General features: G+C 46.0%; 1 protein-coding gene across 1 annotated transcript in view; it reads right to left on the minus strand.

Annotated features, from left to right (window-relative positions):
- The window catches only part of USP31 (ubiquitin specific peptidase 31), a 44235-nt gene extending 27010 nt beyond the window's left edge, over positions 1-17225 (minus strand). The window contains exon 1 of the mRNA XM_083585986.1: positions 16300-17225. Coding sequence (XP_083442112.1) covers positions 16300-17109 — 810 coding nt within the window. The 5' untranslated portion in view covers positions 17110-17225. The remainder of the gene's footprint in view (positions 1-16299) is intronic.
- Positions 17226-18026: the final 801 nt, after the last annotated feature.

Raw genomic sequence — 18026 nt, forward strand, 5'->3', positions numbered from 1 at the left:
AGAATATGCAGCTGGGCAAATCTCCAGGGCCGGATGGGTTAACTTCAAAATACTATAGATCTTTGAAAGATTGGATAATTCAACCACTAAAGGAAGTTTGTAATGAAATTTTGGAGGGGAAAAAAGCACCAGAGTCGCGGAAGGAAGCTTACATTACACTTATACCGAAAACTGAGTCTGAAAAGACACAACTTAAGAACTACCGCCCCATATCCCTGCTTAACGTGGATTACAAAATTTTTGCAGATACTTTGGCTAAAAGATTTAAAAAAGTATTAGTGGAAGAGATACATAAAGACCAAGCGGGCTTTCTCCCGGGTAGACACCTGTCTGATAACACGAGAAACATAATTAACATTTTGGAAAAACTGCAAGTGAACATTAATACTAAAGCAGTTTTAATATTCGTAGATGCGGAGAAAGCTTTTGACAATATTTCTTGGAGTTTTATGAAGAAAAATCTTCAGGGGGTGGGGGTTGGTCAAGGTTTTGAAAATGGTATAGGTGCAATTTATTCAGAACAAAAGGCTAAACTAATTGTTAACAACGTGGTGACAGAGGAATTTAAGATAGAGAAAGGAACACGACAAGGCTGCCCAATTTCCCCATTGCTTTTTATTTCGGTCCTGGAGGTTTTGCTAAATATGATCAGAAGGGACCAACTGGTTAAAGGTATATAGGTCGGAGCCAAACAGTACAAATTGAAAGCTTTTGCAGATGACTTAGTATTGACATTACAGGAGCCAGAATCTAGTACTAAAAGAGTATTGGAACTGATTCAAGAATTTGGTCAAGTGGCAGGATTTAAGCTGAACAAGTTAAAAACTAAGGTTCTCGAGAAAAATCTAACACCGATTGAGAAAGAGAGGTTTCAGAAGGAGACAGGCTTAACATTGGTTAAGAAAGTAAAATACCTGGGGGTTAACATGACCGCTAAGAACTTAAATTTATTTAAAGATAATTATGAAAAATGTTGGTCAGAAGTGAAAAAGGATCTAGATATATGGTCAAATTTGAAGCTTTCCTTGCTAGGCCGTATTGCTGCTATAAAGATGAATGTACCGTATTTTTCGCTCTATTGGACGCAGTTTTTCCCCTCCAAAAATTGAGGGGAAATGTGTGTGCATCCTATGGAGCGAATGCAGGCTTGTGCCATAGCCGCGCGCAACCCCTCCGGCAGGGAGAGGCTGCACGGGGCTATGGCTTCTTTAGCCCTGCACAGCGTCTCCCGGCAAGGAGAGGCTGCACGGGGCTAAAGGGGAAGCTAAAACAGCGAGCGGGATCCATCCCGCTCGCTGCCTTGCCTTCTTCCATAGCTGCGCGCAACCCCTCCGCAAAGAGAGGCTGCACGGGGCTATGGATTCTTTAGCCCTGCGCAGCGTCTCTCGGCAAGGAGAGGCTGCACGGGGCTAAAGGGGAAGACAAAACAGCGAGCGGGATCCATCCCGCTCGCTGCCTTGCCTTCTTCCATAGCTGCGCGCAACCCCTCCGCAAGGAGAGGCTGCACGGGGCTATGGGTTCTTTAGCCCTGCGCAGCGTCTCCCAGCAAGGAGAGGCTGCACGGGGCTAAAGGGGAAACCAAAACAGCGAGCGGGATACATCCCGCTCGCTGCCTTGCCTTCTTCCATAGCTGCGCGCAACCCATCCGCAAGGAGAGGCTGCACGGGGCTATGGATTCTTTAGCCCTGCGCAGCGTCTCCTGGCAAGGAGAGGCTGCACGGGGCTAAAGGGGAAGCCAAAACAGCGAGCGGGATCCATCCCGCTCACTGTCTTGCCTTCTTCCATAGCTGCGCGCAACCCCTCCGCAAGGAGAGGTTGTGTGAAGCCTGTACGCTGCTCTTTGGGGCTGGGGGGGGGAAATTTTTTTTCTTGATTTCCCCCCCCCCCCTAAAAACTGGGTGCGCCCTATGGTCCGGTGCGCCCTATGGTGCGAAAAATACGGTATTGCCAAGAATTTTATTTTTGTTTCAATCATTGCAAATTTTGGACAAAATGGACTGCTTCAAGAAGTGGCAGAGAGTTATTTCTAGATTTGTCTGGCAGGGCAAGAAGCCCAGAATAAAATTTAAAATATTAACTGATGCAAAGGAAAGAGGTGGATTTGTCCTGCCAGACCTTAAACTTTATTATGAATCAGCAGCATTTTGCTGGCTGAAAGAATGGCTGCTTCTTGAGAACACAGACATTTTGGATTTAGAAGGTTTCAATAATGTTTTTGGGCGGCATGCATATCTGTGGTATGACAAGGTTAAAGCACATAAAGCATTTAAAAACCATATTGTCAGGAAAGCATTGTTTAATGTCTGGATAAGATACAAAGACTTACTTGAAAATAAAACCCCAAGGTGGTTGTCACCGATGGAAGCGAAGGCTCAGAAAAAGCTCAATATGGAGGCCAAATGGCCAAAATATTGGGAGATTTTGGAACAAGAAGGAGAAAAACTGAAACTGCAGAGTTCTGAGAAACTTAAAGATAAAGTGCGAGATTGGCTTCATTATTATCAAATAAGGGAGGCTTACAATCTGGACAAGAAAATTGGCTTCCAGGTGGAAAAATCAAAATTGGAAACAGAACTGTTAGATCCCAAAACTAAGATACTATCAAGAATGTATAACTTGCTGTTGAAATGGAATACTCAGGATGAAACGGTAAAATCTGCTATGATAAAATGGGCACAGGATGTTGGACATAACATTATGTTTGCTGACTGGGAACAGTTGTGGACCACAGGTATGAAATTTACGGCATGTAATGCCTTAAGAGAGAATATTATGAAAATGATATACAGGTGGCACATGACACCAGTCAAGCTTGCAAAAATATATCATTTGCCCGATAACAAATGTTGGAAATGTAAAGAAAATGAAGGTACATTCTTTCACCTTTGGTGGACGTGCCCAAAGATTAAGGCTTTCTGGGAGATGATCTATAATGAAATGAAAAAGGTATTTAAATATACCTTCCTGAAGAAACCAGAGGCCTTTCTCCTGGGCATAGTCGGCCAATTGGTGCCAAAGAAGGACAGAACTTTCTTCATGTATGCAACAACAGCAGCAAGAATACTCATTGCAAAGTATTGGAAGACTCAAGATTTACCCACCCTGGAAGAGTGGCAGATGAAGGTGATGGACTATATGGAATTAGCGGAAATGACTGGCAGAATCCGAGACCTGGGAGAAGAGTTGGTGGAAGAAGATTGGAAGAAATTTAAAGACTATCTTCAGAAACACTGTAAAATTAATGAATGTTAAAAATGATGTTGGATTGAAAACAAGAGGCATTAGCAACAAAGTTAATGAGAATATGCAAAAATGAGTTGATAATGGATGAAAATATAGAGTTATAATATGCTAAGATATAGTTAAGATAAACGAAAGAGGGTAAGGATTTGCTGATTTGATTATTTAAATGGGAATCCAAAAAGGGGAGGTGTGAGGAAGTCAAGGAAACAAGCTAATGAGTTTAAAGTTACAAAAAATGGATTTGTTTTTAACTCTTTTGTATCTATTTGTTTTTTGTACTTTGTATTTTTATTTTTATTTTTTATGTATTTTTGTATGCTTTCTTTTTTTTATCTTTTTCCTTTCTTATTTCTTTTATGTTTTTGTAAAATTTCAATAAATATTTTATAAAAAACAAAAAAACAAAACTTGACAAGCTTTTTGATATCCTCAATTGCAAGTGTAAGCTCACGTTAACTGTACATGCCCTATGGAGATGAAGATCCCTGGGAAGGAACTTGCTTTCATTAAAGGTCAGAGAGAGAATACTGGTTTGATTGGGCCACATCAGACTGTCTTGCCAGATCTGCCTGAGCATAACAGACAAGTCACAAAGCAGAAGCGGCAAGAAGATGAGAGAAGAAGACTTGCTGAATATAAGCAGTGAAGTAAGTAGGATGCTTGAATACCATGACATGAAATAATTTTCTCTGCTAGTGAAAATGAAGATGCCCAAGATGGAAATGGTGGAAGTTATGAGTTGACATTAAGAAAAACAAGTACGACTTCCACTTCAAATAAAAAGTCAGAGTACAACACATTAGAAATACATAATGTTGCTATGTAGAACATCGGATAGGGTGTTGGCCTTTGTGCCACAGCTGCCCTCACCACTGCCACCTTTCTGGATGCTGGCTTGATCACTGAAGACAAGAGACTTGATCACAGTAAAGTCAAGAGGGCCAAGAAAAAGTTATGAAATCCCTGGATCAGGAATCTGATTACCTTTGTCAGAAGGATGAAATTGACAGCATCTTCTATGACAGCCAGGAAGATACAACTAAAGTTACACTCAAAGCAGACAATTCAGATCAGTGGTTCCCAAGCATCATCTCAGAACAGAATTAATATGTGTGCAGTGAGCCAGGTGGAAGATATCTCTACCACTTCACACTGGAAAAAGGCTGGAGTTTTTGCTAATAATTTTGTAGATTTCATTAAGAAGAGCAGCATTGATAAGAGCCTGAAGGCCACTGAAGGTGATTCTACAAATCTTAAAACTGGCTCAGAGGGTAGTACCATTCACTGGGTAGAGATCAAGCTTGGTTGTAAGCTGATCAGGTTGGTTTGTGCCCTCCACACCAACGAGTTACCCTGTGACAGTTGATCCAGCACTAAATGGAAATACCTTTTCTAACAGCAAGTGGACAGGTAACATTGACAAGATGTTAAGACACTGCTACAGAACTGGACATTGATTCTTCATTAACCAAACTCACAACTGGAGAGCCTCTTCATTGACTGACAGTGTCATAATGGATCTGTCTACTGATCAAGCGTTCAAGTATTGGATCACACAGACCATAAGGACAGGAAAACTTCCCATGGATCTGGTCCTTCTTGAAACTGGTCCAGTAAGCCACTAAAGACAAAGCCCCCAACAACTTAAGACTGATAGTGGAATACATTGTTTGCGTGTACTACCCCCTGCTGGTTCAACATCAAAGTAAAACAGCCTTGGGTGGAAGGCCTACACCAAATCTTGTTTCAGCTACAACAAGTTAGACTGCAAAAGAAGGCTGTAGTCGATGCTGTTTTGCCAACCACTCAACATTCAGCACGGTATGCATTCAGCGAAATGATAATCCAGAAACTCTTGTGCTCAGATGACAATGAGGAGAGGAGATCGAATCCGCAACCTTGGTGTTATCAGCACCACACCTCAACCAGCTGAGCTATCTTTCCATGGGAGTAACTAACTCAGGGCAATCAGCTTTGAACCCTGCTCAAATGCCACACTCACAAAGGAATTGATACAGGGAGACTCCTCCCTGCACCACCCCCATCCTGGAGCACGGACACAGTGACCGGCATTACTTAAGTACACAGACAAAATGGAATTTGAAGATTTTGTCACTGTATTGATTGAGTTTATGGCTTCCCTGGCAAGAATCCATCCTCAATTTTAGTCTGGCTCAACACCCCAGGAGGCTTACAACTGCAAAACAAGAGGAACCACTATGATATAAATATAAAAGATTATTAAAAAGAAGCCATCTCCCATGTAAAGCACCACCACACCCCGGGTGAAAACGGCTCCCACCCTAGGGACCTCTGCTGAAGGACAGACAGATGGCTTTTGTAAGCATGAAATCAGGCATAATAGTATAGCCATGGGCTCACTCAAGCAGGTAGAATAGCAAGCCATAATGTAGGTCAGCCGAGGAGATTTAAGGCGGCGGGTGCAGAGGGATTTTCAGAACCACCAGGCAACCTAGATATTCCCCCTTCTTGTTATTTTGCTGGAAAATCCTCAGGCAGCTCTGAAAAATCCCACCCGGCCCAATTGTGGCACCCGCTGCTTAGCCACAGGGGCAGGCAGCAGCTCAAGCTGGAAGGAGACGGCAAAAGGCACCACAGAGCTTCCCCTCCTGAATACACAGTAAGTGCTTGTCACCATCCCACATTTCTCAGTGAGGAAAGAGGACTGATGGGCAGAAAAAAGCCTTGTGCTGCCACAGAGCCACAAACAAGAGGGGGAAGGTAGCACTGCTCATGCAGAAAAATGCTGAGCAGTCAGAAGAGGCCGGCTGCAAGGAACAGATCTGGTAACACTCAAAGGAGAAGAAGGAAATCACAACGGGGTGCATTCACACAGGCAGTTTAACCTTAAGAACCCAACAGAAAAACTGCCTCTGTCTACCCCAACAAGCAGGAAAGGCTGTCTAGTCAAGAGATGCAAATGTTGATGGAAATCACACTGGCTCCTTGGCAATTAATTGGAACTCGGGAATAAGCACAGGCCTCGCCAAGCAGTGTCTGCCAAAAAGTGGGAATGAGCAAAGGAGAGCAGGATAAGGCCCCATTCCTAAACATGTAACATGATCAAGTCCCCTTCAGACCCTTGTACACCCCCCCTTTCTGCTTTGTCAGCAAGGTCGCCGGATGAAGTTAACTTGCATTCTGCACATAACTCTTGCTCCACACAATGTATCTCAGGTAGTTATGGGTTTGTGTTTTTTATTTAGCTTTAAGCAGAAAGTATAACCACTAGCGTTAACTGAAGCAATCCAAGAGATTTTGTATAAATTGCATGGAAAGCAGGAAATAGTGAAATACCCTAGATATCAATATCAAGTTTTTAGGGAGTCTAAGCAAACATGAATCTGGAATCCACCGCTACCACAAGTAGTTTCATGTTTATTGCACATCCCTGAAGTTGTACATTTGCCGTATCTATTAAAATAGCACCAATTCCCCTCTGTTTTTGCACTGCCTTAAAAACCATAAATGCTGTGTACCGTGTGAAAGCATAAAAAGCATTTTAACTCTCAACATATCCAACCCAAGAAGGAGGGAAAGATCTACAGGCACAACTTAACTAAACCAGCCCCATCTAAGTCAGAGCAGCAGTTGCCCCCCTGCAAACTGCTCGGCGGAGCAGCAATGAGGTGTGGGTGGTCAGGAGTCAGCATTTTCTGTCTCTCCACAGAGGAAATACTTCAGCTTATGCCACCTCTTTTGCCAGCCTCATATTCACTCACTGGCAGGGCAGAGACAACATCTGAGGCAGCTTAGGATCCTGACTAAGTCCTGACCCTCCCCATGACGACCCTCAAATCCTGACCACTTCCAAGCTAATCTAGCATAAAGTCCCAGATGCTTGTGCCTCCTCAAGGAGACTGTCAGGATCTCAAGCACCTACAACTCTGTCTACCACATTCACTCAGGCAAGGGAGCTGCAGTCACAAGCTGAGTCTCCTTCTCAGCTTTGATGTTACTGCATTATTATTTATATCCCGCATTTTCTCCCACTTTGGGATTCAAGGCCGCTTGCAACATTTAAAAACAATGTTACAAAACATCAGCAATAAAAAAAAATCCAGTTAAAAACAGTATAGTGGTACCTCGGGTTAAGTACTTAATTCGTTCCGGAGGTCTGTTCTTAACCTGAAACTGTTCTTAACCTGAAGCACTACTTTAGCTAATGGGGCCTCCTCCTCCTGCTGCTGCTGCACCACTGGAGCACAATTTCTGTTCTCATCCTGAAGCAAAGTTCTTAATCTGAAGCACTATTTCTTGGTTAGCGGAGTCTGTAACCTGAAGCGTCTGTAACATGAAGCGTATGTAACCTGAGGTACCACTGTAATTAAAATACATAAGAACACAAGAGTTGCAGAGGTGGGAAGCAACAGCCCTGGCAACTCTGTGGCAGTCCCTTTCCCTCTCCAACTCTGAGGCAGAGTGCGGGTAGGCTGCTGTGTTCTCAGAATACCTGGAGAACATGCCATGTAAAACCAGCAGCACACCACTGCCCCAGGGGGGGCATCCTTGGCTGATGCTTGGCCAAGATACCCAAGCTCCTTGATGGCAAAACAGGAAACCCCTCTGCCTTCCTGCCTGGGAAAGCAGGATGAGGTACACTGGCGGCGGCACGACTAAGGTGCCCAAACAGCAAAGGGAAGAACAACAGGCAACAACAAAGAGAGCCTCAAACTGTTAAACCATTGCAGGATCCCACATGAAGCACAGGATGGCACTGTCAGTCTTGTATCATTCTGCTACAACCCCAAGACCAGCCCTACCATTAGGCAAGAGTAGGCTGGTAGGTGCAGGCCTGCTGCTCTCAGGTGGAGGGCAGGCACGGCCAGTTCCCCTTGGAAAGCAGAATTTTTGGGGTCAACCCTGACAAGCTACACACTTCCACTGCTACCTGCCTAAAGATTGCAAGATAAACTTTACATCCTACTATAGAATATTTGCAGGAGTTTACTGAGAACCCCTGAGCCCTGGGGTGGAACTGTAGTTTTCCACTATTAATCCAGGAACTCTTACCCTGTGCATTGTTTACAGACCGTTCAAGACAGGAAACTATTAGAGAAAGTTGCTTTCTATTTTTTTAAAAAAGGTACTTTAAAACAATAAATTACTTGCTTCGCTTGCAGTTCCCAATCTGCATTAACCAGTATGTTTACTGAAACATCTAAACAATAGTTTGCTAACCTGTTGGTAAGCAAAACAATCCCATCAATCACAGAATTTGCCAACTGTTAAGCACAGGAACATGCCTGGACAATGTATACAATTAATCCTATGAAAGCAATCAAAAGTGTACATAAAACAAAGTATGACCCAAATCAGAATCAGATTTGCCTCCTCTCTCAGCACTCGAGGAGACAAAAATTGATGATCGGGTTTTTTTTATGATAATGAGCCCTTTAAGTTTCATATTTGCCTCTCCATTGGATGTGTGGTTTAAAATCCACAAGGACCTCATCCTGCATTCTAAGATCCAAATCCAGGAGGGCCACTTCTTGTCAAGCACTTAAGCTGACACTTGCAGTGGTTGTTAGGGTCTTTGGTATCCGTTTGCTCCAATCCACAGATCCGCAGATCCCCATGCAGCTAGACACAGTGATCAAACATTTCTGAACTCTCTATGAAACAAGATCATGAAGGGCATTTTTAAAAAGGGGTTCAACTTCAAAGGGTCTAAAAACAGGTGATGGAGTTTATTTCTTTATTTGATTCCGTTTCACAGATAGAATGATAGAACTTGCACTGGGGGTGGGGGGAGGGAAATCCGTATGTAGAACTTTTAAAACATAAGCCACCTGCAGCCTATGGAGGAAGGCCATTCAAGAGGAAACCGATGTGCTTATTACACAGAGCTACAGGAATCTCCCTTATTCTGGCGTACAAAGAGGCACATATTTAGCTGCTACTGACAAATTCAGGGCAGGAATTGGAGTCTTCTCTGTATCCAACTGAAAAGACCAAGAAAATGTTTAGGTAGGCAGAATACAACTGACTGAAATAGCTGACAAAGACAGGGAGGTTAAAGCAATCTTGTCTTGCAAAAAGGAACCTTTTGAAACAGACTTTGACAATGACAATACAGGAAACAAAATTCTTATTCATTCAACAGCCCTACTCACTTATGAGAGGGAAGCCCATTTTACTCCTGACAACCTTGCAAAGCTACCTGGCTACAGAAAAACCAAGTGCACCCTCTTGGCTTGGCCAACTTCAACAAAGCCAGAGGAGCAGAACCAGAGTAACAATTCTATATTATGCGTGGGGAACCTTTGACCCTCCAGGTGTTGCCATCAGCTCCAACAAGCATGGACAATGGTATGCGATGATGGGAGCTGTAGTTCAGCAACATCTGGAGGGCCTGACATTCCACACACCTGATAGCCATTTACGGTAGATGGGAAAAGGAAGTAACAGTAATAAGAATTACTGTAAGCATTTTCCAGGACCATGTACTTAAGTTTTGCATTGTTCATTCAGGGACTCCATTCATTACAAAATGATAACATTCAATTAAATAATGAGCCGTATTCCCAAGTCTGCTTTCTACATAGTGTTCTAGTTAGCACATCACATTAAACCATATTTAAAACAAGCTATGGATTAGTGTGAGCAAGCGGTTGCTGGTGCATGGTTATTCAACCGCAGGCACTTCGCTCCTTCCCTGCTCCTGCCACACTGAGAAGGAAACCAGCTCAACAAGAGAGCCTTAATAGCACCTGAAAGACTAACAAATTTAATATAGCAGAGGCTTTCTAGTCCATGACATAATAAATTAGATAGACTTTACATTACTACAAGACTCTCATTTTGCTCCAGCATGTGACATACAGAAGCTACCCTCCTAACAGAATAAGCTATCCAGCTTTCCATACTGGGTAGAGACACCCTGGAAATGGAAAGAGAAGCCATTTTTTGGCAGCATTCTCCTGAACAGTTTAAAAGGGGCTTCCACTCCTTTGCAAGGAGGACAGCACATCCTCTCCTCCCTCCTTCTCTCAAGAGGAACAGCACAAAATGAAAAGGACATGTAGGAGACACACAGGTCTACGGTAACAAGGCCCAGTACTAAAGCCATGCTTCTAGCTCTGTTTCCTGATGTACCGTATTTTTCCCTCTATTACACGCAGATTTTTTCTCCTAAAAAGTAAGGGGAAATGTCTGTGCGTGTTATAGAGCGAATGTGTGGTCCCTGGAGCTGAGAAGCGTGAGTGAAGGCAAAAATCAGGCAAATATCAAATCGTCCGGAGAAGGGAGGAAAGAGGAAGCTGCGGCTTTCCTGCATTCTGCCTCAGGGTCTTACTGCCCACCCGCTTCTGTTTCCTTACTGTGTTTGCTCAGACGGAACAAAGAGCAGAGAAAACCCCTCCCCTCCAGGCAAGCAGAGTGGAAAACAGATTCCTCTCCGTGCGTCTGGGACTCGAAGGCAACATGCAGGTTGGGGGGGGGGAGAGAGAGAGAGCTGGTTGGCTTGGGGGGGGGGACTTTTGCCTTCCTTTCCTCCCTCCGGTAAAACCCCTCTCCTGCATTCTTAGCCAGCTGCTTCTCTGCACACCCCTCTCCTTGTCGCTTCTATGTTTTTCCTTCCCTCCCTACTTAAAACGTGGTTCCAATCACGGATCCACATGGATCCTCAGGATCTTTGCATTGAGTCACCCCAAATTCACCATCAGATCACATAGCAATGATCTGATGCAAAAACAGGGCTGCAATGCTGCAAAAACATGGTTACAAAGCACGGATCCACATGGATCCTCAGGATCTTTGCATTGGGTCACCCCAAATTCACCATCAGATCACATAGTATGTCCATGGCTACAGCCTGCACCAAAAAAATCATGCACCCACTGTTTCCTGGGGCTGCAATGGTGCAAAAACGTGGTTACAAAGCATGGATCCAGATGGATCCTCAGGATCTTTGCATTGGGTCACCCCAAATTCACCATCAGATCACATAGCATGTCCATGGCTACAGCCTGCACCAAAAAAATCACGCACCCACTGTTGCCTGGGGCTGCAATGGTGCAAAAACGTGGTTACAAAGCATGGATCCTCAGGATCTTTGCATTGGGCTACCCCAAACTCACCGTCAAATCACATGTCTGTGGCCGCAGCATGAAGCACAAAAATGATACATCCACTGTTTCATTCAGAATTTTTTTTTCTTGTTTTCCTCCTCTAAAAACTATGTGCGTGTTATGGTCAGGTGCGTGTTATCGAGCGAAAAATACGGTACTTGCAGTTGTGTAACATGTGAAGAAATATAATGTTGGTATGTGCTAAAGCCCGCCAGGCTCACCACGTAATCACTGCCGCCATTTCCTCCTCCTGGTGGGGAACACTAGCAGGAGGGGGGCAGCAGCATAAGTGAGGAGGCCGGCAGGCAAGGAAGTGTGGAAAGAATGTGCCTCCCAACCACAGCTAAAGCCGCCGTCTCCTGGGAAGGAAAGCACCCCACAACCAACTGCTCAAGGTGGAAGTGGCAAAATTCCACCACTACAGGCAACCAGCTTCCTCAAAAAGAGAGGAAAGCAGTGGTCGAGCATCCAGCCACTGACTGGAGCACATAACAGGGCTCAATGTGCCAATATTCTATAGCCACAAAGACCTTAAAGAGTTTTAAAGTTTACAGTGCCATGAACCTCTTCTCATCCATCTTCTTCTTGTGTATTTGGTTCAAGCGAAGTAACTATTTCTATGATGCAGCTTCAGCAAACCAGTGGGGACCCTGCATAAGACCTATCACCATTGATACAACAAATGCCCAGTTGAGTTTCTGACCTTGTGAACCATATTTAATAGTTTAAAAGCTCCACTAAATATTTGAAGTTGCTACAATAAACATAAAGCAGACACCATAGAATCTATGGTAACAAAACTGCTCCAAATGAAATACTCCCTTTGCTGTCCCCCTCCCAAAACTGGAAACCCAGAATTACAGAAAATCACAAAAGAGTCACTTCAGTGCCAAGACAGCTAGCACTAGCCCACAGGCTGAGGCTGGCTTTCCTGCTGAGCTTTAATCAAGCCTTAATAAGTGCATGAACAATTGTGCTGCACAATGACCAACAAGGGTATCTATCATCTCCCAGTTCTTTCTTTACAAGCAGATTTGATGAAGTTTCTTAAGTGTCACAAGCTGAGTCTACATTACATTTACATTTGATTTTACATTAGGGTAATCTTAAAAGGGAAATGCTTATCAAGGAAAAAATCTTATCACTTTTTTTAAAATTATTTTTATCCACCCTGGCTAGTAGCATGACTGCCATGTTTCAGCTCTTTGGAGAAAAACCAGACAGATTATTTCCCCCGAGATAAAGTAAAATCAGTTTCCTCTTTTTTCCTCTCTATTTATTCATTCATCCACTCATCCATCCTTTATGGTTAGAAACTGCCTTTCAGTTCAGTTTCCAAGAATAAATTGCTCCCCGTCTTCAGCAGGAAGATCCTATGAAAGTAAAGCATCACATGAAGGTGAAGCCTCAGCTGGAAACAGCTGTTTCCAGAGTAGCAGCCATGCTGGTCTGCTGCAGCCAACATCCCAAACTCTTGTGGCTCCTTAAAGACCAAGCAGAAAGCCCACTTCACCAGCTTAGGCTACCATAAAAATGTTAGCCTTTAAGTTGTCACCAGGCTCTAAGCAGCAACTATCTCTTCCCCAGGCAACCTAACAACAGTCACCATTCCTGCTCAAAACACCAAGTCAAATATGGCGCCATTCTAAAGCTTCAGGAAGGAACAGTTTGGATAGAAATCTGTAGGTTTTGTTTAAATCTGACCGGGATGGTTATTTCCATGCCCATCAGTTTGGAAACAAAAACAAGGTAATGGTTGGATAACTGCATTGTATTAGTTTTATAAGAATAAAGCAACAGGGCGCAATGAGCTTCCATGACCTCTGGAAAGCTGAGGACAGCTGAGCCACAGAATGTCAATGGTGTCAGCTAAAGGGAAAAGGGTCGAAGAGGGGAGGAACTGGCCAGCTTGAGCCCTTAACACAGTTTATTTAACAGCCTTCCCATTAACACAGTAGGTCCCAGAGCATCCTGGCAAGAAACATAAATAATCCCAGTGGCCAGTGGCTGATACCTGCAGCCATTCTGTAGGCAGAGTGAGCCACGTTACAATCTCCATGCTGCAACGGCTGCACCCATGAACTGCCTGGTAGGCAGCTAGGGCACACACTAAGTGGAGGAAATATTCAATGTTCAAACCTATTCAAATAAATCTTCAAGTAAAAAGGTATTGACAAGTACCCTTGCATGTGTACCGAGAAGTAGAGAGTAATTAATCCCTTAATATTATGACATTTTGGCTGGTCTTAATAAAGGCATTGCCCACAATGAACCAACATTGCTTCCTCCTCTTTTATTAATTTCACAGTTGTTCTCCTCCCCCATAAGGGATCTGTGCAAGTATTTCGACTACTAGTGCCTAGAAAGTGCGTTTTTGCAACAACAAATAAACACACTTTCTAAGGAAAAATCTGAAATACAACATGATCAAAGTTGTTTTTGAAACAATTAGAACAAATGTTAGAATAATAATTTAAGTAAGTCTCTTCCACTGGTGATCAAAATTGCTGAAACAAGACTGAATCAATTCACTCCAAAAAATGGCAATTATCACACAAACAGTTACGCCCTTTTCAAAATCTCAGCAATCCACTGAGAACATTAACACGCCTTGTTGAGCTTGAACCAGTATAGCTGCACTAGATCCACTGTTTATGGCAATTTGACTTCATAGTTTGCTAGGGACAAACCCGGACTCCCTCTTTTCTTGCACACAACAGTAGACTCTTGGCTCTTGTAAACAGCGGGTGGCCTCCTGAAACCTGGCACCCCACTTGTTTTCCAACATCATGAGATTAAAAGAGAAGCAGCTCTGCTGAAAAGTGTTCCATATTCTCCTGATCCAATCATTAAAAACAAGCAATGAACAATCTCCTCATTGTCCCAAGCACCAAATCATAAACAAACAGTACCCTGGAAGCAAGGTCCATTCTAAGCAGCCCTTGTTGAGCAGCCAGGAAGCCTCATCCATGACCAGAGGGTACAAAGTGGAAGAGCAGCCCCCCACCCTGAAAAAAAAAATCAAGAGAAAATAAATGACTAATCTGTTGACCAAGCCCAACCATTTTCCAACCCAGAACTTTGCTAACTAAGGCTGAACTCCTAACCCCACTTGACTAAGAGTAAGCCACATTGAATTAAATAAGGTTTACTTCTGAGTAGGCATGCTTAGGACTGCTTGTCATCTACCAAAAGGGTAAATAGGAAAGAAGACTAGATCAATTGTTCCTATACAATTACTTGTCTCCAATTTGAGTTAACAAGGCAGCCACCAGCTTTGCCTCAAAAAAACAACAACAGTTGACAACAGAGCTGTGTGAAGTTGCAGTTTTTCCATCACCCAATATTAAAATGAGGCAGAGTAGGCATCACAGTCATAGGCAGGGTCTTGATATGGTCAGAGTCAACTGTGAAGCATCATTGCTCAGGTGTTATTCATAAGCCAGAAGTACTGACTAGCATGTATGTCTCTTTCTCTCTGATACACACACCACACTTATCTTTCCACACAAGTTTTTGGGGATCTTGGGCATATACTAACTCACTAGTCACATCTCTCTACACAGCAAGACCAAAGCCTGCAGAGGATGCTGTGCCACTGGAGAAAGGTTGTAGCTAGGTGGTAGAGCATCTGGTTAGCATGCAGAAGGGCCTCTTCAGTTCAACCCCCAGCATCTCCAGGTAGGGCTGAGAACATCTCCTGCCTTAGACCCAGAAGAGCCACTGCCAGTCAGTGTAGACAATATTGAGTGAGATGAACCAATAACCTAATTCAGCGTTGGGCTGCTTCCAACGTTCCTATGCAGAGAGGGAATCAGGGCTACTATCTATGAACTACCAGAAACACGCGTGTTTAACTATGAATCATACCAGTGCTAAATTCCTGAACATTCTGCCATGAAGAAGATAGAGCAAACTCATTCTTTGTTGCTCCACAGAGCAGGACTAGAACTGATGGGTAGAAACTGCAAGGAAGCAAATTTTGACTGAGCATTAAAAGAAATATTGCAACACAAAAGGCTGTTGGGGAGCAGCACAGGTAGTGCTGGTGGGTTCTCCTGCACTTGAGGCATTTCAGCAGTGGATGGCCACCCATATGCCAGGAATTTTCCTGAACTAAGCCAGGTGGGAGTCCAACTCTTATGATCCTAGGAAATAGACCCTCCTCTGTTCTGTCTGACAGAATTCTCTGTGCAACTCCAAACTTTATACCCTCCTATGGAAGCTGATCCAACAAGTAACATATTTAAATGATGTAAACAGAACTGTTTCTCTCATCTCACTCAATAAGAATTGCAGATAACACCTGAAGGAGATTCTAAGCAGTATTTTCTGCCATTCTTCATTCACTGCTAGTCTTAATATGAGTCAAGACTCCACAGAGCTCACCCCTGTAACAGAAGGGAAACTACAGTTATCACAAATGGCACTCTGCATCTGCTCAGAGGTTTCCTTTCAGCCAGCCTATAGGTAGAAAGAAAAAAAATCATCTATGCCAAGTACTAATTGATAGAGGCATCTTAAGTTGCAAAAGGGGATGACTTGAACTAGGAATTACACAAAGGTATCACTTTTCCACCGCCAGATCTCAGCACCTGTACCTGTGAAGCTGGAATATACCACCTCTGGAAGCCACCACAAATCATTAACACACTGCCATCGATGCTAGTGAGGGAGCTTCATAAGAACAACCAATGCACCTCCCTGCCCCAAAGAGCTTACAGTCTAAATGTCAGGTCTAACCCAAGGGAATGACACCTTTGCCAAGAGTACCCAGGTCACAGCGCAGCATGCCTTCCAAGCAAGCAGGGCATCTGATGATTATTTTTAGGTGCTGCAGGTCTCGATGCACTGGCCCTGCTGCTGCTCTTGGTGCCTCTGAACAGGGGACCCTGGCCAGATTAGATGCTTCCCCTGCGGAGTGGCTGCTAGGAGCCGGCAGAGGAGCGCGAGAGCCCCTCACCTTGAACTCCCGGCTGTGCTGCGGCGTATACTCGAGCGTCCAGAGGGCCCGCACTAGGTGCGACAGCTGCTCCGTCACCTCGCCCTTGCAGTTGTCCGGGGCGGGCTCCGGAGGGCGGGCGGGGGCCACGGCTGGCACGTCCCTCTCGCCGCCGCCGCCCTCCTCTTCCTCCTCCTCCTCCTCCTCTCCGCCGGCGCCTCTGCCTCCGTCCCCGGCTTCTGCGGCGTTGGCGGCGCGGTACTGCTCGAGGGCGAGGTACTCGGCGAAGAGCTCGGTGTTGCTGAGGCACTGCAGGATGGCGTTCATGAAGCACGTGTTGCCGTGGTTGCGCAGCCCCGCCACGCCGGGCACGGCCGGCAGCAGCAGCGACCCCGCCGAGGAGCCCGGCGGCGGCGGTGGCGGCGGCGAGATCAGCTCCTGGGTGGCGGGAGGCTGCGGAGGCGGCGGCGGCGACGGTGGAGGCGGCGGCTCGGGCTCCGGGCTGGGCTGGAAGCAGCGGCCCAGGCTGCTGCCGCCGGGGGGGTGTCCGTGGCGGGCGGTGGTGGCGGCGGGCCCGTGCTCGGTACCCAGGTGGGAGAGCGTCGAGAGCGTCTTCAGCACGCGGCTCATGAATCCGCCCAGCGACCTGGAGGAGGAGGAGCCCGAGCCCCCTGTGCCGGACCCGCCGCCGCCGCCCACCCGGCCCCGGAAAAGCAGCCGCTTGCTGAAGGAGCGCTTCTCCTTGGCCGCCGCCGCCACCACCACCGGCGAAGCGGCGGCGGGCAGCACCGGGGCCGCCACCGCCGCAGCGCCACTCGCCCGGCCCGACATGGCGCCCTCTCCACCCGGGCCTACCACCGCCTCATCCCCGCCGCCGCAGCCCAGCCTCCGCGCCTGGGAGCTTCACCGGCGGCACAGCCGTGCAGGAGCCGGAGCTGCTCCTCCTCCTCCTCTTGCTGCTGCTGCTCAGGCTGAGGCGGCGGCGGGCGGGGCGGAGCCCGCGCGGCGAGACGGGCACGCAGGAAGCCGGCGCCGCCATGCTGGTTGCGGGCAACCGCGGGACCAGCCGGCCTACCCTTCTCGCGGCCGCCGCCATCTTTGGTCCTGGCAAAGGCCTCTTTTTCCCCTCCTCCGTCTCCCTCAGTGAAGAAGAGAGGCAAATAGCGTAAAGGGGCGGCGGCGGCTTCTTCGACCACTCTTGCCAGCCGGGCAGCTTTCACTGCGGCCCAGTTCCCCTAGGTGCTCGTTCCCGGAGGCCCAGGCCCGAGCCTGCTTCCTCTTGCTCGGCTCCTCGGGACTTCCCGCCAAAACCTCTGTCGCCTCAGGGAGCTCACAGGGAAGCCAGGAGTTGCCTTTTCTCCACAGAGACGGAATTATCGTGGCCGTAAATAAATAAAGTAGCTAACATGCAAACATTCTATTTCTCTTCTCTTTGGTGATCACTCGTAGCCGAATAAGATTGTCTTCCATAAACACGGTTTTAACAATGAGTCCGTAAGTGACTGTGGAGGCCAATTCTGGTTCCACACGTCCTTCGACAGTGGGGACATTGGTTTCCAGTCGGGAGCTGAACAAGGTGAGGATTTGCCAAGCGTGCCTTCCTCTTAGTACGTTTCTCCCTTGCGTCCTGTGTTCGAGTGTCTTCAAAGCCCATGACACCTTTGGTAAAGGCTGTTCTCCAACTGGAGCGCTCGCAGACCAGTGTTTCCCAGTTGTAGTGTTTATACTACATTTTTTAAGATTTGCCT

This window comes from Podarcis filfolensis (genome assembly GCF_964270895.1).
Source record: "Podarcis filfolensis genome assembly, chromosome: 14".
Taxonomy (NCBI): domain Eukaryota; kingdom Metazoa; phylum Chordata; class Lepidosauria; order Squamata; family Lacertidae; genus Podarcis; species Podarcis filfolensis.